Consider the following 25,040-nt stretch of genomic DNA (forward strand, 5'->3'; position numbering starts at 1 on the left):
GTGATTGTGGAGTGTTGTCACTAGGTGGCACTAGTTCAAGCTAGTTTTTCACTGAGAATAGAGACACTGAGAATGATTATAATAAAAAAAAGAAAAGTAGGATTCAGTATTTTTATCTGCACCATGACAAATATTTTATATCTTTAAGGCTCACACAGCTCAATAAAAGAAACTTTTTAGTGTAATAACAACTTGGTTTTATTTTCAACATGCAAGAATACTACTTCAAGTACACGCAGTAGATGCAAAGTACATTGTTATGTAGCCTCAGTCACATTTTTGTACTTTTGAAATTGAATTAATGCCACAATGTTTGACCCCTCAAAATATAATTTATTTATTTTGAAGGTTTTTTTTAATGTACGCTGCTACCGTATGTCAATATATGAGTGTGTGTGTGTGTGTGTGTGTGTGTGTGTAAAATAAAATTAGGCCCTTCAAGAATACAGTATTCAGAAAGTAAGAGTCATGACTTTTCTTTTTAAGATGGTAGTATAATAGTAGAAGGTAAATCTGAAATTCAATCGTGTCCACGTGTTTCATCCCAACATGAACCCCTCATTGTGTGCGTTTAATATAATGCAGAGTTCTCACCCTCGTAAATCAAATGTTTCCCTTGAAAAATGTGTGTATTTACATGCACAGGGATATGTCCGAGTGTTTTCTGGAGGAAATGTAAGTAGGTCTACACCGTCTTGACTTTGGCCGCCTCCGTAGTTATAGATTGTCCCTAAGCTATCTGGACCAAAGCCTGGACCAATTACCGTGCGTCCATCAGCAGCCAGTTCCAGGCTGAATGTTTTTCCAGGTAATATTATTCAAGCTGTGCCTCGCTCAGCACCAGTCAGCACTCTCTCTCTTCTTCTATTTCTTTTCTCTCATGCTCTTCATTCCTCACACAAACTATGACAAGTACATACTGTTAGTTCCCACACGAAAATACTGTTTCTATCCTTAAATTCTGTATACGTAGTACATGGAAATGACATTTTAAACCTCACATGACTGTGATTTGATTGAAAAGTCATGCGTCTGCAGCACTGTGCTGGTCAGGCGGCCTCCATTATCCTCCTCGCTGTTTGTTTGAGAGAGGCTCCACTCAGATGGAGCATCCACAGGCTCATTGTGAGGCCACCAACAAAATACTCTTTGTGTTTGGAACAAGGTTAGATTACGAACAGATTGAAAAGAGTCTCTCTAAGCAAAGACACTGACTTGTGATTCACTAAACCTGAAATTGACTGCACGGGGACAGTTACATGCACACGTCTGACCGACCCTGTGCAAATACCATGGAACAGAAGTTAAAAGAAATTAATACAACAAGCAGCAAAGAGACATATAAACAAAATACAATGTTAATGCTTGTTCAAAGTATTTCAACCTAGAAAAAAAATCATTTGAAAAGTTTGAGCCCCCTTCACTTCACACATGTTGTGTTGTTTCTCAATTTGTTTTGTATTTTTGTTTGTTTGTTTGACACTCAAACACAGAGGTCGATTCAAAATGCTTTAAAAAAATCGATTTAAAATTAGAAAGCTCAGTTTAAAATAATTAAGGAACATAAAAGAGATAAAAAAGAGAGGAATAAAAGAGGTAAAGAGATTCAAAGAGGCAAAAGAAATAAAAAGGCTAAAATCTGTACATATAAAAAGTAAATAAATGATAAAAACAGAAATAACAAAACAAAACACACACACAACATCTGTGACATTAGACCGAACAGTTTTGTCATTCACCCAGCCACACACACACACACACACACACACACACAGTCATTAAGTGAATCCACGTGCAGAACTGTATTTATCGTACATTACACATTCACTGAGGGCAGAGGGGCAGCGTCAGGGGCAATTTAAGCACGTGGAATGGAGACTGGGATCAAGCCGTGGACGTGTGTGTTAGTGGACGATCCTCTCTTCCTCTTCAGCCACAGCCGGCCCCGAACTCACCACTTCACAAACTAATAATTGTGAATTTAAAACCTCAAATGGTTTTCAAGATAAGCTCCGGAAATTAAATTCTTACAGACGGGATGTGCAAAAACACTTATGACTATATCCCCTCTGCATCATATACCAGGGGAAGGAAGAGCATTTGCAAACTGGAATTGAACCAAACCACTAACATGTCATTGGTTTTTAAGTTGATTAAATCCAATGTAAAGGTGCATTAACATGTGGAGACAGGCTTATTAATAATGCCAGTTTGTGTTCAGTGAGGAATTCACTGTTTAGAAACTTTTCTCAACAGTTTTCTTTCTTTCTCAATTATGCCCACAAATAATCACAAAAACATCGTGAAATAAGGTTCAAAACTCTTTATTAATAGAGTGATAATACAGGTGGATCAGTGACATTATCATATACACATTTTAAAACAGAAAAGACTTACTGGTTTGTTACTGAGGTCCAGATATAGAGGAATTAAAATACAAAGAAACAGCACAAGTCCAGATACTGAGTGGAAAATATCCCAGATGTCCGCAGAACTACTCATTTATCATAAAACTAGTAATACCAGTGTTAGATATTCAGCTTTATTGGATTGTGTTTCAACACATGCTGCGAGGAGAGGACACACATTATACTGATACACGTTTGCATAAAAAATAAAATCTGACACTTCCCGTTAACCACATTCTACTCTGACATACTTAGGTCCAACCACTAAGGGTCAGGACGGAGACCTTTCCTGGTCCTGCCCGTGCGGACCTCCTCCATCAGCTCCTTGAGGTACTCGATCTCCCTGGCCATGGATTCAGCCTTCTCCCTCAGCTCCATGTTCTTCCTCTCCAGGATCGAATGCTCCGAGGAGATCGAGTCCTGCTCAGACCTCTTCTTCTGCCTGTAGCGTGTGGCGGCCGTCTTATTCTGCGCCATCTTCTTCAGCTTCTTCTCCTTCGGCGCCTTCAGAGTTACCCTGTCGTCATCATCATCTTCATCATCATCATCACCACCACAGAGGGACTTGACTTTGACAGTGGTGACACCAGGAGAGGGTGGACTGGTTTTGTATTTGGGCTCAGGGTACGGTCTGCTTCTAAACGACCTTTGTGGGGGGCAGGCGGGAGGGGACGAGTGAACGACCTCTGGTGTGGTGGTTACAGTAGTGGTGGCGATCCCCACCTCATTTTTGGGGGCCAGTACAAGGACAATGCGGGTTGGTGTAAGGGAGAATACAAATCTGTGGACCTGAGGGACCACAGCAGCTAATACTGGCTTCTCCTCTGTCTCCGAGACGTCCACCTCACTGCCCAGGTCCAGGGTGTCGACTGGTGAGGAAGGAGAATCAACCATGGGGGCGGGTGGGTCCGGAGAAGCTGGCTCAGATTTGATTTCGAGCTCCTCTTGTGGCTCTGGGACACACGTGGGAGGAGAGTGGGCGAAGTAGGAGTCAGAGACTTCCACTGTGACGACTGAAGCATCTTCACAGACTGTGGGGAGGGCTGTGGGAGGGGAACTTGGAGGAGAAGCACAGGGGAGACCTGAGAGAACAGGAGTTGAGAGAGTGGGCACTGGGAGGGAGTCGAGCTCCATGGGGCAATCTAGGGAGGCCAGCAGGTCTTCTGTGGAGCTGATGGACTCTTCAGGGGGACTGCAGGAGCCAATCAGAGAATCCAGGTCAAACTCGCTCAGATCCATCTTCTCCGCCATCCAGTCCAGGGCACCGAGCGGATCCTCTGCAGAAGCAAAGGAGAAACTCTGTTACACCGAGAATTTCAAAGATGTTATCAAAAGTGATAAAAGTGAAAGAGATCATTACCTTTCCTGTCATCTGAGATCGTTTGGCATCCCAGCTGATCAGGGTGCTCCAACCAGGGGAGGGAGAGCAGGGCAGACTCATTCCCAGCTTTGTCCCCGTGGAGCAGGACGGCGGGCGGCGAGGAAGGGGGAGAGTAGAAGTTAGGAGGAGAGGGCAGTGACAAGGAGGTGAGGGGCGACACGGGTGAAGTGTCCCCCTCTGGTGAGTTCCCTCCTCCTTCCTGATTCTCTTCTTGGTCAGGGTGAAAGAACAGGGAGCCCATGGCGTCAGCCGTGGGAGAGGAAGGCCCCCAGAGAAGGGCCTCCATGTCTTCCAGGCCAAACTGTGAGTTTGTCATCGTCATGGTCATAGTGGCTGTTGTTGGTCACGAACGGGCTGCGTGATGATGCTAGGAGGGCGGCGAAGTGTTTCGTGCTGTCGAATGCAGCAGAGCTGAGGGTTTCCACAAAGGACCTGAGGAAAGGGGATGAAAGAAAGACGTCTGTGGTGAAAATATGAAACATCACAAACACACAATTTAAACCGACAGGGAGAAATCAGATTCTGATCTCAGGTACGTCGAGGGCTGGGCCACAAATTATATATCAGTAATTATTATTATCTCTTTTATGTTTAAGGAGTCCTGAGTGAAGATATCATTTTATGGACTGACAAATCAAAGGTAGATCAAAGATGTGTTACACCTCTTTTCTGTTCGTACACGATGTATAAGCATTATATGTTGTTGTATTGTGTTTTATATGTTATTGATATTGTCTTATTGCTCACTAGATACATCCTCTCCTGTTTTGACTCAACAGCGCCTCCATCCCTCCAGTGGGGCTCACTGCACATCACGTGTTTCCCCATCAGCTGCTTCATGTCTCATGACTGCGATGAGGTCACCGCGTCCATCCTCCTCCCCCCCCCCCCCCCCCCCCCCCTCCCTTCCTCTTCCTCCCTGACAGCCACTTTGTTCTCCCTGCGCCATTTTAACCCGCTGAACAGACTCTCCTCGCCACGTTGCCACCGAGGACTCAGTCGTCATAACAACACTCCGGTTTGATACAAAGTGTCGCAAAACGTCTGAGGATGAAACGCCACCGACGACATTTTGAGCACATGTCGCAAAATGTAACATTTCACGTTTCCTGTGCTGTGTTGCGTCATCACCCTAACGACACGCCCTGGGTTTTAAACTCAATCATAAGTCGTTTCATCGTCGTTACTCGACGACATCAGCGCGCGTCGGATATAAAGTCATAAAGAGGAAAATGTATTTAAGTTATAACAAACAAACAAAGAAAGAAAAATGGCGCTCGCGGGAATGCGAGGCCTCTGGGGCGCGCGCGGGCCTCGGCACATCCGGCAGCTGTCATTTTCGAAAAGGTTGACTTACGACATGTTTGCTGAATCGGAGGAGACTCAGTGCACTGGCTGGAGCACTGTGTTGGAGGGAGCGGCGGCTGGTCACACTGTTACGCTGCCATGTCGGCCGACGGGACAATGTCCGGAGGTTTGTTCTGCTGCTGCTCTGTGGACGCTCTGAGCGGAAAGTGACGCGCGGCGTGCTGCGGCGCTGCTAATGTTCCGGCAGCGTGGAGCGGAGGTGTCCTTCCGCCGCGCACACGCTATCACTCCGCCGAGGGTGCGTCATCCGCATTCCTGTCGTCTGCCCTATTTAAACACGAAACAATACTGAACCTGTCTTTTGAATTCTATGTAACATGTCTCTTAGTTCCTATGAAAAGTGGTGTACACGTGTTTAATATTATTGTCATTATTCTTATTATTGTTCTTATTATTAATATTATTATCATGATTACGATTATTACATTATTGTTATTGTTGTCGTTATTATTAGGATTATTGATATGATTATTATTGCTGTTGTTGTTGTTGTTAAGATGATGATGATGATGATGATGGTGGTGGTGGTGGTGGTGGATGTTATTTTGACTCGGGAATACATTTAAAACAGTTGCAGTGTAATCCAGTCAGTTGCTGTGAGCCCACGTTAAGGAAACAGCAGTGAGGTGAAGTCAGGGGGGTGAACGACCAAAAAGGTCTTTCTAGATAAATAAAACCCAGTGTGGTTCTCATCCAGCAGAGAGAGAGGGGCCATCCAACCTTGAGAAACAACTTGAAATGATAGTTATCACCGGGTAATGATGCTTAAAGCTGAGTGGAACCAGTGTGGAACAGTGTCAGGGCTGCAGCTGAAGCATGCAGGTACAACATGTCAACATAATCTACAACAGAAAGGAAAGCTGCCTTTCTGCAGTGCAGATGTTTCTTAATTTACCACTGGGACTAAACTTAACAAAGGAGCACAGTATTTTTGATTAAAACAAGGTTTATTTGAATTTATAACAGTGATTACTACTAATTCTGCGGCTTTATATACCACAGTCATGGACGAGAGTCAAACTAAAGTCATGAAATACCCTTAGATACAACAAATAAATCACACGTTTGGTTTATATTATTTATTAAAATATATGTGGCAAATAAAGAGTTGAATTGTGCAGTGATGTTTCTTCTTCATTGCATTGGTCATTCAGTTACACACACACACACACACACACACACACACACACACACACACACACACACACACATACATACACACACATGCACACAAGGGGCTGTATATGAGAACTCAAATGTCCGAGTGAGAGGCTACGGACATTCTCTGGAGTTTCTCCTGTCACTCAACTAGAAAAAACTCTGGAGAATGTCCAAAGGAGCCGATCTGAGAACGCAGCAGGAGATCCTCCGGAGGGTCGACCGTGAGCGAGTGGGCGTGTTGATGACGTTTCTAACATGGACAGACGCAAAAATGACAAAAACAAAAAGAATACAAAATATCTCAGGATGAATAAGTGGCGCCATACACATAGAAGACACAGACGAAGATGTCCAGAGAGCGTTTGGTGATAAGGGCCGATGCTGACACGGGATCTCTGCAGCAGAATTAATACGTGGCATCCTGCCTCTGCCTGCTGCGCTCCAGAGACGTCTGCGCTGCTCTGAACGCGTCTGAGTGGAGAATCTCCTGCTGCGTTATTCATGTGTGGAAGGGAAACTGCAGAGAAAGTCCAGACCCCATTCTGCAGACATCCTTCGGAGTTCATGTCTGAAAATGTCTAAAGCCTTCGCTGATTCAGCCAAACATTTCCCACATGTGATTCAGGTATTCCAGTTCATCCTGCAGATTCTTAGCCAGCAGCCGAACCCTCCCTGAGAACCGGCTCTTGCTCGACTTCCTCAGCTTCTGACTTGCCTCGTCTGTGAAATACTGATCCAGCTCCTTAGCGAAAGCGAGGAGCAGCATCTCAGACGACGGGTGTGCAGCAGAACTCCTCCTGCCTTTGCTCATGTTATTGTTGAGCACAGTCTGCGACAGATGCGCCAACCTCAGCGCGTCAGGCTCGGCTCCCGCCCTGTGTATCCTGCCGATGTCGTGCCGTCGCAGCTCATTCATCCCCAAGAGGATAAAATCCAGACACTGCTCCACGTCCACGATATCTGATTTATATTCGTACACTAGTTTCTCAACTTGCATCTTCTTCACAATCTTCTTATTGGCCTTAGCAGTGTGTGCGCCCATACCCCCGGCAGAGGCCACCATGCCGGCGCCAACAGCTGTAGCGATCAGTGAGGCCCCCAAGGTCACAGGAGCCAGAGCGATGCCCAGCACTGCAGTCATCCCTCCCACGGCGCCTGTGGTGCCTCCGGCGATGCCCATGGTTTTGGCCTTCTTCTTCATCTTGTCCAGGCTGTTGGAGATGCAGATGAACTCAGTGATGACTTTGTGCAGGGTCTCGTTGCGCTTCATCAGGAGGAGGTTGTAGAGGCGCAGGGCCTTGCTCACGTCCTTGGCTCTCTGATCGAATGACCTGCACAGGGACAGTGACAGAGCATGAATGAGCAGCTGCTTCTTTATCCAGCTCAATTAAATCCATCTCAACGTGAACTCTTAAATCATTTAACATCGAATCGACATATTCTGAAGGAGGAGTTGAAATGATAGATTCCATGATGTTACCTGATTTCCTCTTCTATACTGAGGCCGTACAGTGATGGAGTCATGTAACTAGGTTCTGTGGGAACAGAGATCAATTATTCACTTTGTTACTGAGGAGGACATTAATGTGAAATCAGTGTTTCTGATTTACTCATTAATTCTGTGCATATTTCTTTCAAAATAAATGGATGTACATCAGTAACATAAGAGTTTTAAACCACACACACCAAAGTTTGTTGCTACACGATGACACAGTGACAATATTCATCTAGAAATTAAAATGTGGACTTACTGGACACTCTTGTCAACCACCTCAACATCCCAATGATGTCCTGAGGAACACAGATCAGTTTCTGGTCACGTTTTAGCTCTGGTTTTCCTTCACTACACACATTTACACTGACACCAATATTAACCCGATTAAGAAAGTCTGAATTAAGTCATTAGTCTGAATAAGATGCTGCCATTTAAACTTAATTTTCTGATTACCTGGAAAAATAATGAGGGGTTGAAGCTTTTGCAAATTTGCAAAGTTGGGACCACGGTAAAATCCAACAATCTAAGAATCTGTGTTAAAATCAGATTAATTTGCGGGGGGGGGGGCATGCACTTCTAGTTTCAGAGTTTCCTTACGTCTGTTTCCTTTGACGTCTGCTGGCCTGAAGAGAAGCAACGACTCTGGTAGGCTTGTCCTGGAGAAGACGTTGACCTCCTGTGTATCTGGTGGAGTTTCAATGGAAAAAGATTACAAAACATTCCAGTGCCTCAACCCAAGGACAAATGTCTACTCTTTGTGTGTATCTGCGTGTTTGTGTCTCTCACCAGTTTGTCTTCGTCCTCCGGCAGAACGTCCAGGTAGGGTCGATGCTCTAACTCACTGTAAAATGAGTCTGATGATGACCCTGTCGAAAGTGGTGGTGATGGTGGGTTGAATGGAGGAGGAGGTGGTCTGGACTGTTGAGGACAAAGAGATTCCTTTTTTAAATCAACTTTTCTATAAAGATTACCACAGTTTTGTTACAAATTAGCAGGAATAAAGATGGAGGGCTCTCAAAATGATTTATTATCATTGTTGTTATCATCCCTCCATCCATTTTCTTCTGCTTATCCAAGACCGGGTTGTGGAGGCAGCCTGCAAACCACGATGTACATCCAGGGGGAAGCTAAAAGTCGTACGTATGTCATTTTCCATGACAGCGTGTCAAACGCATGTGTTTCTGCACCTTTTGTTGTCGTTTTGACACCGGTGTGCACGGCTCATTACCTGCAGCCCTGCAGTGGCTCTCATACCTGTAGAGATACGGTGTCAAACTCCGAGTAAGAGCATGGGAGGGAGGACTGACGGAGTCGGGGTGGAACTGCAGGTCTGTCTGTACCGTCTGTCGCCTGAGGGTCAAACACAGGCACCATATGATTTCACAATGCAGAAAAAGCTGTGAATGTATGACATTTTTCACAGCGTCAGGTTTCTGAGTCAGACAAAAGGTAAAATTATATTATCAACTAAATTCACAGAAAACAATCATTCAATTTACCATTTCACCGTAAGTCCCACAGAGGTTCTCATCTTCCTCAGAGAAAGATAGTAAGTCTGGAGTTTGTTGGTTGGAGTAGGTTGTATCTTCTTGAGTTAATATTTCCTGTCCAGGAAACAATAAACATTTGAGATTTAACATATAAAAGTGAAGAATAAAGTTAGTACCCACATAGTTTAATTGTCTTTTGGCCCACATTTCGCCCACATACTGTGTGGAATGATGCCTCTTGTTGCCTGTTTGCCAGATCTGGGCCAAAGTAAACCATAGCTAAACCACTTCTTCAGCTCTTACCTTGGACGGTTTCTCCTTCAGAGACGACGATCTATCGTAATAGATGGTGGGAAGAGGGGGGCGCTCGGGGCGCTCGGGGCGCTCGGGGCAAAGTTTTTGTTTTCTCTCAGCGCCGATGGCTGGAGGCTGCAGCCGGAGGAGAATTGGGAGGAAGAAAGACTTTTTATAGTTTCACTCTGGGTTTTCTTGCCCAGAGGCTGTGACTTCCTGATGTCTCACTTACTGTTTGACAACTTCAACACAAAGACAAAACATCAGACAAACTTGACTTGTCATAGCAGGAAATACACAAGTGTGTTCAATAACGCAAATGTCCCGTGTTACCCCTTTGTTCTGTGTGGAAGGCATGAACAGGTGATGGGGGTGCGGGGGTGGAGGGGGACATTATTGTTCAGACTTTTATCCACGTCCGTGTAAAAAAAAGGAGAACTGGCGCGGCATGAAAGACGCCGACGCTGTCGTGTCACTCGTCAGGCTGAGCCCTGTCATGAGTATGAAGCCTGGAACTGAATGGAACATGGCCACCGTTCATAGTGTCATTAATTCCATGTGTGCGTTTCCTGCTTTGACAAGTCAAAGAAAAACATCAGAAAGACTATTTGTAATAAATCTTTAAGCACTAATCGTGAACATGTTTTTACAGGATCTCTGTGACGTCGTGACAAAGTCAAAATCGACCTTGGTGGAGGTAATAAATGTAATGCAACGTAACAACAACATAACACGGAGCACTCAGCGTGAATTAGGCTCATTATTGGGTTTGAAACGTCAAGTACCTTCACATTGGGCTCAATATTTGAACTCATGTATTGATTCTCTCCGTCGACGACTGGTGTGAGTTTGCTGGCGGTCCAACATTTGGCCAGTGGCGGTCTCGGAGGGGGACGAACAGGACGAGGCCTCTCTGCAGACTCTTCGCTGTGCTGGGAACTCTAATCCAAAAAAAAAAGAATAAATGCTAAGTAACATGTGCTGTCGTGAGTTTATCTTCACCATGTGTGGAAACCAGGGCTCCTCTCACCACTTCATTGGCCGCGTTGCTCGTTTTGTCTGCAGGGTCAACAGTGTTGTCGGTTTGACTCGGGGCCCTTGGAAACACTTTAGATCTCGGACGAGGTACAGGCCTGACTTTCACCTCGGACTGGTTTTCATCTGTGGCGTCAGGCTGACAAAAAGATGGACACGTGAGCGGATCAAGTCGTGCAACTTGACGGACAGTGATTAAAAGAAATCTCTTTGTTTTACCGTCGTGGTGTCCGGGTCTACGTAGGTCGGCTGTGGGACTTCATACGAGCCGGTGATGACGTACTTCATCATGAGGCTTTTCCTCGGGGGTTTTGGCGGCTGTTGGGTTTAACAGCGACAGTTTTAAACTCTTACATTAAAACTATTCGGATGAATCAACCTTTCAATTGTTCCTGTGGCCCTTATTTCTCTAAATATTATTGCAAGACTGTATTTCTATCCTTAACAGCTCAACACATGAACTGCCCCTCCACATGTTTGACTGAGTAATCACCACATATACGTCTAATTAAAGGTTTGGATTTTAGATCCCCGTCACCATTGTGCAGAGTCTAAGCACAATACTACAAATATTCAAATAATGAGGGTTTAAAACAGGAGCTCTTTTCAAACAGAGGTGAGATTACAGCAGAACGCAGTTTACCACATTGTTACGGAGGCGTATTGCTGTCACACGGGAAAAAGAAACGCATTATAACATAGTGGTCGGGTTAGAGCATGATAACCGATCATTAAAACTGATTAAACTTTTCAGGTTAACAGATAAAACTTTCCATTTCCTACTATGATCACTCTCAGTGTAAACTTTACATTTACATTATAACCTGTTTCTTTTACTGACAGAAATATAATTCCATAATAACATGATCCGGTTTGTTCTGCTTTAAGTTCTCTGTCTTTAGTCCAAGTTATAACAGAACGTGTCGTGTTATAATGCAAAAAGCTTCCATACATTGATATGGTGCTTCAGTGAGGCCTTTTTTCAAATCCCTGTATCTATCTATGAAATGAGAACAGAACGAAAGCTGCACACTATCAGACGTGAAATATTCCGAGCACATAGGCAGGACTGTAAATCTTTATTTTTCACTACAAAGCTGAGCTGAGATCAGTATCACAGGTAAACAAGACAGATGATGGTGTCCTCCATATTTCACCCGACACGAACGCTGTTTACAACAACTTCACCTTGTGCGTTGGTGTCATTTCCACAGTGTAACATCTGGACAGCTGTTTGAGCGGCGGGAGGACAAACTTTTTTTTCTTATCACTGGTCTGACTTGTTGTTGGGTGTACGTGCTCTGATTGCACAAGCTTTCTGCTATTTTAGTTACGGCCAAACTGAAACTGGATGTATGATTGTAAAAACTTCATAATTCAAAGATTTTCAAACATTACTTTAAACTAAATTGTCAGCCAGTCAGTGAATTCGCTGTATATGCAAATCACCTGTGTAATAAGGCCCAAGCATGTTTCTGACACAAAGTGTTAAGATAAACAGGAATGTACTTGTGTGTTGTGTTACCTTGTGTAGCCTGAAGGCCTCACTCTCCTCTACGGCCGATTAATGACCCACATTTATATTAATACACACAAACAGCTGATTCTTACCGTCATGATGCAGAGTTGACGTTGTTGTCGTCAGTCTTTTTTACTTGAAAAGTTTTGTTTCCGATTGTGGATCCAGTTTAATAAAAAAAGCTCTTTAGGTTTTCTCCGGAGCGTTTACATGCCTGAACTCCTGTCGGGCCACAGATACCAGGGATGCCTGCTCCTCCCTCTCTCATTCTCTGTCTTTCTCTCACCCTCTTCTTCTGTTTCTGTCTGTGTCACTCTCTGACATGCAGTCTGAATAGACCTGAAGGGGTGTGTGATTTCCCTGCAGAGTCACAACACAGAGGAAAAATGTAATGGGTGGATTCTTCCATGGGTGGCAAAGTAAAGTAAATACACAAAACATACATACACACATACACATACATACACAGGCCGAGAGGAGACTGAGATATGTCAACGCTGCCATTCAGACTTTAGAGCGCACACACACACACACATAGGACTTTGCATTGACGTCCTTTCATTGTGGCCAGTGTGTGTGTGTGTGTGTGTGTGTGTGTGTGTGTGTGTGTGTGTGTGTCTGTGAACTTTTGTGTAGATGTCAGTATGTAAGAGGAAGGATTTTGTCTGAAACTCGTTCAACAAGCTGGGTGTTTCTGTGGCTGCCTTCACCCTGAGTCAGAGGGCAGCGTGTTGACTGACGGCTCCTTCGGAATGTTTATTGAATGTCGATCTAATTAACGATGAGTATTTTTTTATTTCTAGTCATTTGTCTGCTATTTGCTTTTCTCTGTTTTAACCTTTGTAAAGTGTCTTTAAAGTTTGTTAGATGCACCATATACATATAATATATCTATTCGAATATTAATATTATTAGTTATAGTTTTATGTTGTTTGGGCTCAAGAAAGTTTTTCAAGCTCACGATATTCATTGTCCACCAGCCATCCATCCATTCACCCATCTATCCATCCATTCATCCATCCATTACCCCTTATACTACAGCCTATTATAATTATTATATTAATAATTAAGAATTTAAATATAGTAGAAGATGTTATAGGAGGTGTAGGGTCGAGTCTCTGCTGCTGTTTCTCCTCGTGTTTATTCTTCTAATCTGTTTCCCTCTGTCATCTTGACTTTGTGTGTTTTACACAACATGAGAGAATGAGAACAATCCATTCAACAAAGTGTGTAAATAATCTCCTCTGTTCTTCAGCTGACAACATTTACTGTGTGTGTGTGTGTGTGTGTGTGAGCCAGTGCGCGCTCCCCACATCAGTCAGGTCACGCTGCCCCTCGTGACCGTGCACCGAGGCCTCTCCGTGCACGAGCTTTACAGGCGGGATGACGTGGAGCCTCCTCCGCCAATCACAGCCCGGCGGTGATTATCACCCTCCAATCGCTGCGTGCGGCTGCAGCGGAGAAAAGCGAGCGAGGGCGGACATTGCCGAAACTCTGAGGCTCTGCAGCGCGAGACTGAAACTGCGAAGTGTCGGTAGTTGATACGGAAACAACACGAAAGTTCTGTTGTTTCTTTAGTTTGTTGTTTGAGCGACATGACCCGACTGAAGATGCCTCACATCACCGGGATGCTGCTGATGATGATGATGATCTCACAATGTGTCGCCATTATCAGGTAAATACTCACAAAACCAGCTGCTTCCTATATCACAGATTATACCCGCAGGTGTGCGTGTGTAGTTTAACTTCCTTATTCATCTCCCCACCGTTATATTTAACCCCACGTGTTTCCAATTAATAAGAAATAACTTGTTTTTCATGCTCAGCAATTTCCACCAGCAACTACCGTCCAAAACCCACAACTACCACATTGTGCAAGAAATACAGAACTGACAAAACAACGGCTGTTAGGTCAACATGTCACAAACTTCTGTGATGAGTCAATCAAACATTGCTCAAACGAGAAGCACATTCATCACTGGTCCACACAAACATTTGGAACATGAGTAACTTCAGCCACAGTTTAGAGGATTTCAGATCCATTTAATTGATTGATTGGTTCCATGTGACTCCATCGGACCCTGATCACATGGTGTGCAGCACAAACAAAACAGTGGCACACGGCGGAACAAATGTTACCTGAACAAAGGAAGTTCTTTTAAAAAGCACCCGGTCGACAAATAACTCAGCTCGTCTGATTGTTATAGAAGAATGAAGTTAATCATAGATGGGCAATACTTTTCTCTATAATTCTTATATTCTTACATTCAAACAAAATAAAGTGTTCATCTCCCAGATGCTCTTGTTTCTATCCAGGCCTTTTATTTCTTCCAATGACTTTTAGGATTCTGGTGTTACTCGCTCATAAGTTAGACAGCCTGTACTTTTGGTCATTTCAGGTGCAGCTGAGAGTATTTCATGAAGGCTGATTGGATCAACAGTTTGAATTGAAGGTTTATTAGATGCAGACCCTATGAGACCAGGTTTTACTTCTCTGCTGCAGGCGAAACGTCTACACCACAGTTTGTTCACATACGAGTGTGCATGAAGGAAGTGACTGTTTAACCCGTCTCTCTCCAGAGTTCCTCTTCACAAAACCCGGAGCCTGCGTCGCCTGATGACCGACAACGGGATGTCCCTGCAGGAGCTGCAGGCGTTGGCGAGTAGCACCGGCGCCTCTGACAGCGTCCTGTCGCTGCCCGTGGAGAGGCTGACCAACTTCATGGACGTAGGCAACACCTGATACTGATGTGACCTGTGCACTCTGATTGGATCGTTGGATCAATTCCCCTCATTACTGATTTACTTTTGAAATAATAAGAAACATGAGCATGTAACGCAATGTTTTATAAATGTAGTGGAGTAGAAAGGACAGATATTTGCTGATATGTAGTGGCGTAAATCTACCCAAGCAAAGTACATTTACATGAATGTATCTGTACTGAGTTGTGAACTCTGTGGTGAACTCTGTGGTTTCAAACCTTAATTCACCTCTGGCCCAGGAAATGCTCCCTTTCCATACATATGTGAAACACCCACATTCATTCTGGTATGCTGTTGTATTTAATTTCTACCGTGTGAGCTGCCACACCTTAATGTCCCCGACATCATTGTTGGTTACACCTTTTGCGTTCCTGACTGAGTCTGCTGGGAAAAGAGAGGATGTGTGATGTTGTTAAACGTCCTCAGGCTCAGTACTACGGGGAGATCGGCATCGGCACCCCCCCACAGCCCTTCACCGTGCTGTTTGACACCGGCTCCTCCAACCTGTGGATCCCCTCCATCCACTGCAACCTCTTCAACGTGGCCTGCTGTGAGTGTCTCATTCAGCGCACTGTGCACGGGCTGTGTGTACAGCACTTTGACAGTCTTATCTTTACAGTCTTATCTTTACAGTCTTATCTTTACAGTCTTATCTCTCCTCTCTCGTTAGGGCTCCATCATCGCTACAACTCCAAGAAGTCAAGCACGTATGTGAAGAACGGCACCGAGTTCTCCATCCAGTACGGCAGAGGCAGCTTGACAGGCTACATCAGCGAGGACACTGTCTCTGTGAGCTCCAAACTCTCCCTCCCTCACTACACTCTTTGTTTAACGGCATTCCTCAGTTTTGGTGGTCACGCCGTTCCCATCATTTCATTACGAGACTCGTTTTGTTCAGTGGGCTCTGACATCCCTCTGCTTCCTTCTTCCTCTGCATGCAGCTCGCAGGTCTGTCTGTTCCCGGTCAGCAGTTTGCTGAAGCGGTGAAGCAGCCGGGCATCACGTTTGCTGTTGCACGGTTCGATGGGGTCTTGGGTATGGGCTACCCGTCCATATCTGTAGATAAAGTCAAACCGGTGTTTGACTCCGCCATGGCTGCCAAGCTGCTGCCCCAGAACGTCTTCTCATTCTACATAAGCAGGTAGTTTTCTGACACAAGAAAACGGATCATCTGTGCAGTTTACAAGTCTGTGTACACCGGCGCACACGCATGCCCAGTGCACGTTTTCAAACTTTCCAACTTGTGTCTCAGAGATGCCTCCGCAACAGTGGGAGGAGAGCTGATCCTGGGTGGGACAGATCCTCAGTACTACACCGGAGACCTGCACTATGTGAACGTCACACGCAAGGCCTACTGGCAGATTAAGATGGACGGGTAGGAAAGACTTGTGTGGCTTCCTTTTTGTTATGAGGAACTGTGGCAACACACTTTCTGTTCTGTTTGTCATTTTCTTATGCATTTAAATCTGTGGGTCGGTCTTAAAGGCCGGTGCATCAACTAAACTGACTTCATCTCTCTCTCTACCCTGCAGAGTTGAAGTTGGCACTCAGCTGACTCTCTGCAAAGCCGGTTGCCAGGCGATCGTTGACACGGGGACGTCCCTGATTGTGGGTCCTCGAGAGGAAGTCCGAGCGCTGCACAGAGCCATCGGAGCTCTGCCCTTGATAATGGGAGAGGTAAAGTTCGGGGAAAATGCAAAGCCATAGAATTTGTATTTCTTTCATTTGAGTTCGGGAAGATAACGTAAGCACATCGTCTCTTTCTCTCCCTCGTAGTATTTAATCGACTGTAAGAAGATTCCATCTCTCCCCGTCGTGTCCTTCAACATCGGAGGGAAGATGCTCAACCTGACTGGAGAGGATTATATCATGAAGGTAGATTTACTAACGACAGATGAAATTCACTTTTCCTCAGTAGCTGGTGTATCGATATGCATTAAAATAGTCCCCTGAGGCAGAGCGCCACAGACGGGGTGAGGAGGTCAGAGTAATGAATGTGCTGATATGAGGCCTGGAGCCAGTATCATGAGGGGAGATTTAGTGGGTTAGTCAACTATCTGCAGGCTTAACTCAGGTTTTCCCATCACATTCAACTGGGTAGGTCACCATGGTAACTGATGCTGCACAGCTAACCTGCTAACTAGATGATCACATCCAAACCTGGGCTGCGTTCAGCCCGTGCAAAGCGTATATTCAAATGTAAACGGTCGTGTTTGATAATTCTAAATACATTTGCTGCTCCAGTCTCTGCATACAAAGTTAATTTTTAAATTTTCTTTGACTTTGATAACGAGCACCTTTTCATGCTTTTATCTGCAGGAGTTCCAGAAGGGTTCATCCATCTGTCTGTCAGGTTTCATGGCCATGGATATCCCGCCTCCTGCGGGGCCCCTGTGGATCCTGGGAGACGTTTTCATCGGGAAGTACTACACGGTGTTCGACAGGAACGCTGATCGCGTAGGGTTTGCTCCGGCCAAGTAGATGTAGAATGACGCATGAAGAGTGTCACTGATCGTTGACTTTAATAATTAGATTAAAAAGTATGTTTGTTTGACTTGTCACTTAAATGTCTCGTATCTGCTTAGAAACACCAGGTTTACATGAGAAACTGGTTGTTCCAAGTATAGATGCAACATTAATGACCATTTCCTCTTTCCTTGCGTGGAGCACAGACGTGTTCTGCCACTGAACAAAGGGACTGCTTCAGTTTCTCGCACTGATCTTTGAGCTTCAACGTGATGTTTTTACGACTGGATTCAATCAGAGCTATGCATTTTGTTGGGGGTTTTTTTGCACCATTTCATTGTTGTAGTGCTTCCTGGGAACAAACAAACAAACCCTAAGACGTGACTGAACCAAAATATACCTGGGAGCTGTTTTTGCACACTGAACATATCTCAGGATGTTTCTTATTAACACGCCAATGTGAATTTTATGACCAAATCTTGCTGAATAAAACGTAATAATCAAACGTGACCATCCAGACTTGTCATTTGTAACATTTAATGAAGCAGTATACAAAGTGCTGCACAGTTCAACTCCAGAGCTGAACCCAAAGAAACACACAGCATGCGACACAGCTTATGGCTAGTATGTACTCCACAAGGTAGAGGTAGTCGTCTACTTTGGGTTTTTATTTTACAATAACATTACACATGTGGCACAGTGACTCCCCTTACATTAGTACAGTAATTTGTAGCATAAACTAGGTCTGCGGAGGAAGACTCTTAATATGCACACAAAGAGCTACTGTAGATTCATGATATATCCGTACATCCAGAACAAAGCAATGAACCAAGCACAACTGATACATGGTAGAATTGAATCAGTGCTAATAAATAATGGACTCTTTTTGGCTAGAAATGTACGATACAAAAATATTCACCTATTTCCCCATTAGAGTATTTTAACTGAATGCACAACAGAAGTATTAACCCCCAAATCCCTCCACTTTATTTTATACAAACTGAGGGATCCAGGGACAATTGCTCCATATCACTGCATTTTTTAAATTTATTCTAAGGCTAAAAGTGAGAACAAAGAGCAGCCGTGATTATTTTTGGACAACATTTCGAGCACAAATTCAGAGAGCGAAGCGATAAACTGTCCCTGTGGCAGCTGTTTGTATTCACTCCTGCAGAGAGGAACCAGGCTAATCCAACACCAGAGACCTTGGCTCGCAGAGTTTGTTATATAACTGTAGTAGATCCTCCTCGATCAGATCATATTCCAGATTAGCACCTTTAACCTACAGACAGAAGCAACCCGATGGTAGTGATGATCAGAAGTGGGAACAGCTGATGTGCGTCATGTGTTACAGCAGACAAACGGGGCAGACAAGCTTTTTTTAGCTGTGTGAAACGGCCTCGTACTGCACTAATCCACGTCTGGCTACCTACTGCAACACACGGGGCCAGATCAGTGCACACACACACACGCACCTAATCAGGGTTTAATGTGCACAGCTATGCGCACAAACGAGGTACGACAGGCTCCCCGGCTACAGTCAATACTGAGGCAAATTGACCAAATGACAAACACACACTCTTCTCCTGCAGGTTGACGACAGCAGTGTGTCGCCGGTCATGGATTTCTGATACCGTCGAGGAATAGTTTCTAAAGAAAGCGTCAGCAGAAGGTGCCTCGCTTGCTACAAAGATCTAGACCCAGCCCACGCTAGAGGTCTTAATTTGCACCACATGATCTCAACTGAAATGTCAATTAAAGCAAAAACCAGTAAACAAACAGCACTTAGAGTCGCACTGAAACACCTCTGCACAACTTTGTTTCAGACCTACTCCAGAACAACTGGACAGTGCAAAATAACCTGTGATGGAGAACATACAAAAATAATAAGCTAATAAAGCATATGAGACCTGTGCACCCGAGAACCAAATGAGACTGGGAGAGAAACCCAACCTTTCACCATGGCAAACAAAGAGCAGCTCTGTGTTACAGTCACATGGAAACAGTTTCTGTTCACGTCAGAGAGACACCGACAAAATGGTGATACTGTATTTCTGTTCATATTTCATGAATCGGAAACCGTTTACTTCTATCAGTGCTTATGTTTCATTTGTGGAAGTAGATTCAGTTTTACATCAGATTATTGTTAAGTAGAAAGTCATTTTCACCCATTTGATTTCTAGATAAGGAAGCAAACACATGCAAGCTGCAGACATTCAAAACAGCCTAATGTCTGTTTGCACTTATCCCTGGAAACATGTAGAGCGTCAGTGTGGCCACTGTATTAATGAAGGTTTATCAGTGTCAAACATCTGATTTCCGAGGGGAACCGAACCTTAGCTCGTCTCTTTAACTCAAGAAGGTTGAGTCCTTCAGGCTGATCAACAGTTTATTAGCTTTTGAGATGTCATACACACAATAAACATTACATTCTACCCCTCGACACAGTGGCACAGACCCATCAACACTATTACCACAGTGACCATAACGGCATCAGACATGAATCTATTCCTACAACTCCAACCGATTAAAAAAAAAAAAAAAAAAAGGTGAAATATGACATTTCATATGAATCAATCCAAGCAGGGGTCAGTCCCTCCAACCCAGAGGCCTTGACAGTGTGGCTTCTCTTTGCTTCATTAATACAATGGCTTTGCTGAGAGCCATAAATTCCACGGGACCCTTAATTTTTCTCTGAGATTAAAATATTTGGATGATCACCCCACAAACAGTCTGTGTGAATCACGTGTTCTCTCAGATGTTTGTGAAGAGGCATTTAGAACATTTAGAAATTAAAGAGACTGTTTTTAAGGAGAAAGGTTGATTCCATGCAGATGCTTTTTTCCAGGAACCTCTTTTTGGCTTGAGGTCACCATATTGGTACGGTTGACATTTGACAGTTGACTAGTGAGTCAGGGGGGGGGTGGCTCTGCCACAGCAGTTCTCAGCAGCTCCACAGGATCTGAGAGAGCACAGTAGAGAGTATACCCCAGCTCATCCACTTCCTGTTCCGTCAGCTCACAGAATAAATTAACTTTAGGGTTGAGGGCACATGGCAGCCTCCCCGCCTCTAGGTGTCCCACTAACGATCGTAGCAGCTGGAGGAAGCGATCGGCCAATGCTTCCAGGGTCCAGTCACCTTCTTTTTCGCTCAACAACAAGATGGCGTTGGTGAGCTGGCTGGCGTTGAGACGGTTAAGCGCAGGGTTAAGCTTGCACATCGCCTTTGCCACCTTTAGGCAGGTGCATCGGCAGCCTCCATCCTCCTGATCCAGAGCCCTGAGCCGCGCCGTCTCAGGCACACGGAAGCTCTGCCGCCACAGGTTTTCATGGCGCTCTGCAGCAAGCCGATGGGGTTTAGCTATTAGTGAGGTTCCATCTTCCATCACGAGTAAAGGTAAGAAGTCCACATACAGCTTCCTGTCCGTCTCGTACTGTACCTCCAGGGTCAGTGTTTCTGACGGAACCACGGGACGGATGATGTAGTCAAGCACACTCCCTATAGCTGGCCAGTTGATGGAGCCAGCCACAAGCTTGTCAAAGACCTCGAGGACCGATTTCGGGGACAGGTAACCTCCAACCATGCAGCGGTCCCAGTAGCTGCTATTTCTTGGGAAATATTCCAAGTTCTCCCTGCGGACAAGCCAGAAACCTGGGACGTTCATGATGGTGTCCTCTCCCGGGATGAACGACCACAGGTTCTTCTCCAGGATTAGCGGCACCATAAGCTGGGCGTGGTCTGCTGTGACCACCTAGATGATGGAGGAAGGGCAAAAAAACTCAGTCTTTATTAAATCAATATGCCTGAAGAAGCTAAAACTAAAACTTAAGATGAAAATGTGCGACACCTCTTACCTGCAGTTCGTCATACAGACTTCCACTAAGGTACATCTCTCTGAGCGGCATGTCAGGCAGTTTGGCGTGAAGAAACACTCGGAGCTCGGCGCAAATGTCCAGCGCCGCCCTCCTGGCCGTAGTCTGCTCATCAGTGGGAATGTTCACATTATTCTGGTAGAACTCCCACAGATGTTCCTGCAGAGACAAACGCATGCGGGCCCGCTGCAGATCGGACTGAGTGGCACCGCGGCCTCCCACAGCAGCTCGACCCACAGCCCTCCGCAGACAGTCTGAAGAGAGAAGAGGCAACTCAAAGTTAAAGAGCAGCAGAATTTTGTGATCTTCCCTCTTTTCAGACAATGGCCACTTTGATAAAGACAGCTATATCCCTATTATAACACTTTTGCTTGTTCATACTGACACCGCTGTGTAAACCAGCAGCTTCTAATTTTGTCCCACCATTTTGATTCTCCCCTCTACACAGACATAAATTTAGCCCTGTGAGTAGGCCGACTGATGACATAAAGATGGGACAATGACCCCCCCACACACATTCTGTGTTTGTACCTTTAATACAGACCATCAGAATAAGGGTGCAGCATTCACACTTTGAACAGGCTGTGTAAAAGGGGCTGATGACCTCTAAAGGAGGGGCAAGGGGTAAAGATGCAATCTACAAAGACTAAATTAATTACCTGAGGTATTATTAAAACATCAAGGTTCAACTACCATAGGTCAAACTAATATAGAACAGCCAGGTGACTAACTACAGCAGAACAGAGAGCCATCACCCACTGTAAAGGAAAATCAAGACTCGTCCCAATAGGCTGTCTGTAAACAGATAAAAGATAAATCTTAAATGACAGCGGACTGAAGTCAAATCAACTAAGTGGCTACTCACTGACATTTCAACAATGAAGAGGGTCAAATGTAACATCGGTTTTAAAGAGTAGCCGACTTTGTTTTCCTCACCTGGTTCAAAAGAATGTGACGATGTGGGCAGAGACTGCAGGGACCTGCTAACCGTGGACTTCATGCCGTGGTTCAGTACCCGTGGTGACGAACCCATACAGGCTGGCTCTTCCCAGCTTCTCTTTCCTGTATGCTCCATCTTGGTGGGGCTGGTGGGAGCACTTATGGCACGGTCATACATCTGTACAACAAAGAAATGTGTGCACATTGTTCATATTGGTACAGAAGCTTAAGTAAGAGGGTTTTTTTCCACCATGACACATGGGACTGAGGGGTGTGGAGATAAATGTTGCCTGAACTTACTCTTTTGACAGCGAGTGTTGCGATGCCAAGCATTGCTGCTCCTCCAACTCCGAGCACAAGCTTAGCATTGGAAAGCATGAAATCAATGGCTGTGCCGATCCCGTTGTCATCTTTCTTCCCTTTGCGGTCTCCATTCACCCCCGCCATCCTGCCACTGATAAGAGCACAAGGTAAGAGAGTCAGATAGGTGGCGTCGGTAGGGACAGAAAAGACATATGTTGGGCAAACATTTTCTGAAGTATACAAATATTACACACACACACACACACACACACACACACACACACACACACACACACACACACACACACACACACACACACACACACACACACACACACACACACACACACACACACACAAGAAGTAAAATCAGTGCGTAACCACACAGACTGGGAATCCTACAAAACTAAAATCATCTTCCATCCATCACACAGAACGTCTCAGATCTAAAATGTTGCACTGCTGACACAGGCAGTATTTTCTTATTGTAAACTCACCTGGGAGATGAGCCTCCAGACGACCTTTAAACCCACCCGCGGACGTCCTCTGACCCCTTCCACCTACATAAGCCCACCCAATCGGCTGCTGAGGAAGAACTGGCCCCTCTTCAGCGCGTCCTCCTTGTCTTCGGCTACCGTCAGGGCCTGGCAGCGGCGAAACTCGCGAGCCACAGCGCGGCGATAGTAGTTGCGGTCGGTGTACTGAAGGTGGCGGCCTGCGCGGAGCAGCGAGCGGTAAAGCTCCAGCACAGCACTGCGAGACCAGCCGCCCATTAGGCACCACACATGGAGAGGGGGGACACCCTGGCACCTGGGCAGAGGAAAACAGACGCATGTATCTTGTCATTGTGCTGGTTCGATGGTAGTGACTGGTGGGAGGTGGATGAATGAGTGTGGGGCTGAGAGAACAAACAACAGTGTTAATAAAGAGAAATTTATATTAACATCTCATCTCTTTTCCCTGTTAATACATTTTACTGACTCTTGTTGAGGGTTAAAAACATAGGACGTCCCACTTTGATAAACTCTATAAGACCAACTGTGATTTGTGAATATGGGCTTTACAAGTCAAATTTGATTGATTGATTGATTGATTGATTGAACAGTTGGGAGCCATAGGTAAAGCTATGTGCCTTGATAACCTCATCATTGATTCCAGTATTCATTCTTCTACAATCTTTATCCTCCAGCTCATCCACACAGCTACACTGATTTAGTTCAGGGACTAAAAAAGACAAATGTTCGCACAGCATCTTTATGTCAGAGAGAGAGAACAAACATCTCCTTCATCAGTTTAAGTATTTTGAACACAGATGTTTACAGACAGCTTCTCTGCTGCAGTGTCAGCCTGACGTTAGCTAGCATGGAAATGTCACCGCTTATCCATCGTGGAATCCCTGTTCTCGACGGGATTAAACCACTGTTGTGTGAGCACTAGCACCGCAGAGGAGAAAACAACACAACGGACACACACACACACTGACGTCCCCGTGTGTTTACATAACGACTGTCTTCCAAAGGGGAAAGTCACACATCCCCATGGCCGGCTCGTTAGCTTAGCGTGCTAACGAGCTAGCCGCAGGGGCTAGGCAGGCGCTGACCTTTGGGAAGCTTCATTGACAAAACACGATGGAAACGGAAAGAAACACACAAGTACACACGGCGAAGGACACACGAGTCAAACCTACGTTTCAGAAATGAAGAGCAGTGTTGTGTCTTCAGGAGAAGCTCTGCTGGAGCCGGGGTCAGGAGAGACACCGGAAACTGAAGGTCCACTTCTCACATACTACTTCCGGGTTATTGTTTATTTTTTTTAGGCAGGCGCTTTAAATCTGACACTTCTGACTTTTTACGAGAACAACGACCGATCTCACCGCTTTTGCTTTTTTCTGTGTATATATACTTTCTGTCATATGAAGGTCACTGTAACCTTTGACAACTAAAACACAGTATAATGAGGTCACTGTGACCTTGACCTTTGACCTCCAGGCACCAAATTCTAATCGGTTCATCTTTGAGTTCAAGTGAAGGTTTGCAACAAATTTGAAGACATTCCCTCACGCTGATCTTAAGATATCATAAGATGTTCAAGAAGAACATAAACATACTTTGAGGCCACCGTGACCTTTCACCTTTGACCTTAGGCTATCAAAATTAAATCCAAGGTCAAGTGAATGTTTGGGCCGAATGTGAAATACCCCCAAGTCGTTTCAGAGATATTGCATTCACAATATATTGTTTGTTTAGTTCCAATTTAAATGTACAATGTCTGTATTTATACACATTAATAAATAGTTCTGAATAAACATTAATAATGTCAACATAATACTGAGGTGTAAACTATATATATAGTTTCTCCAAACAAATATAATATACAGTCCATTAATGAAAACTGCTGACTAATTTCACTATGCGTACATTCTAAAAATGTGTGAATTTCTTCTTAATCACTTGTGCGCACCAGTTAAAAAACAAATAAAAATGGTTTATGCATGAGGCTCATTATCTCGATCATATATATATTGATATATGTATATATTAGATAC

The 25,040-nt window shown here is 44.7% G+C and overlaps 4 protein-coding genes across 9 annotated transcripts; 1 reads left to right on the forward strand and 3 right to left on the reverse strand.

Moving 5' to 3' along the window:
- Positions 1–2,308: 2,308 nt before the first annotated feature.
- Positions 2,309–5,325, reverse strand: atf4b (activating transcription factor 4b). 3 transcript variants are annotated; one of them, XR_004614723.1, is made up of 5 exons: positions 5,147–5,325; positions 3,769–4,221; positions 3,441–3,685; positions 2,583–3,251; positions 2,309–2,540 (listed from the first exon to the last, which is right to left on the reverse strand). XR_004614723.1 is itself a non-coding variant. In XM_034593712.1 (3 exons), the coding sequence occupies exons 2-3, from the start codon at positions 4,115–4,117 to the stop codon at positions 2,673–2,675; spliced, it is 1,362 nt and encodes a 453-aa protein (XP_034449603.1). In that variant the 5' UTR covers positions 4,118–4,221; positions 5,147–5,308; the 3' UTR covers positions 2,309–2,672. The 3 variants fall into 3 exon arrangements, 1 of the variants encoding a protein (XP_034449603.1); XR_004614722.1 differs by having other exon boundaries at positions 2,583–3,685; XM_034593712.1 differs by having other exon boundaries at positions 2,309–3,685; positions 5,147–5,308.
- Positions 5,326–6,733: 1,408 nt separating this feature from the next.
- Positions 6,734–12,475, reverse strand: LOC117766560. The gene is made up of 13 exons (XM_034593691.1): positions 12,244–12,475; positions 10,852–10,950; positions 10,628–10,771; positions 10,383–10,538; positions 9,607–9,732; positions 9,313–9,417; positions 9,068–9,163; positions 8,600–8,731; positions 8,411–8,497; positions 8,070–8,109; positions 7,799–7,853; positions 6,814–7,649; positions 6,734–6,762 (listed from the first exon to the last, which is right to left on the reverse strand). Exons 1-12 carry the CDS (start codon positions 12,247–12,249, stop codon positions 6,914–6,916), a joined length of 1,782 nt encoding a protein of 593 aa, XP_034449582.1. The 5' UTR covers positions 12,250–12,475; the 3' UTR covers positions 6,734–6,762; positions 6,814–6,913.
- Positions 12,476–13,614: 1,139 nt separating this feature from the next.
- napsa (napsin A aspartic peptidase) lies at positions 13,615–17,881 on the forward strand. The gene is made up of 9 exons (XM_034593713.1): positions 13,615–13,826; positions 14,732–14,879; positions 15,341–15,464; positions 15,585–15,703; positions 15,856–16,055; positions 16,167–16,289; positions 16,447–16,591; positions 16,691–16,789; positions 17,234–17,881. Exons 1-9 carry the CDS (start codon positions 13,747–13,749, stop codon positions 17,393–17,395), a joined length of 1,200 nt encoding a protein of 399 aa, XP_034449604.1. The 5' UTR covers positions 13,615–13,746; the 3' UTR covers positions 17,396–17,881.
- Positions 17,882–18,033: 152 nt separating this feature from the next.
- mief1 (mitochondrial elongation factor 1) lies at positions 18,034–24,268 on the reverse strand. Of its 4 annotated transcripts, none has more exons than XM_034593707.1 (6): positions 24,183–24,268; positions 22,993–23,305; positions 22,493–22,646; positions 22,190–22,370; positions 21,236–21,507; positions 18,034–21,132 (listed from the first exon to the last, which is right to left on the reverse strand). In XM_034593707.1, exons 3-6 carry the CDS (start codon positions 22,637–22,639, stop codon positions 20,293–20,295), a joined length of 1,440 nt encoding a protein of 479 aa, XP_034449598.1. In that variant the 5' UTR covers positions 22,640–22,646; positions 22,993–23,305; positions 24,183–24,268; the 3' UTR covers positions 18,034–20,292. The 4 variants fall into 4 exon arrangements, with proteins under 4 accessions (XP_034449598.1, XP_034449600.1, XP_034449602.1 ...); XM_034593709.1 differs by lacking the exon at positions 24,183–24,268 and having other exon boundaries at positions 22,993–23,016; positions 23,049–23,158; XM_034593711.1 differs by lacking the exon at positions 24,183–24,268 and having other exon boundaries at positions 22,493–22,640; positions 22,993–23,016; positions 23,049–23,146.
- Positions 24,269–25,040: the final 772 nt, after the last annotated feature.

This window comes from Hippoglossus hippoglossus, chromosome 8, assembly GCF_009819705.1.
Source record: "Hippoglossus hippoglossus isolate fHipHip1 chromosome 8, fHipHip1.pri, whole genome shotgun sequence".
NCBI lineage: Eukaryota > Metazoa > Chordata > Actinopteri > Pleuronectiformes > Pleuronectidae > Hippoglossus > Hippoglossus hippoglossus.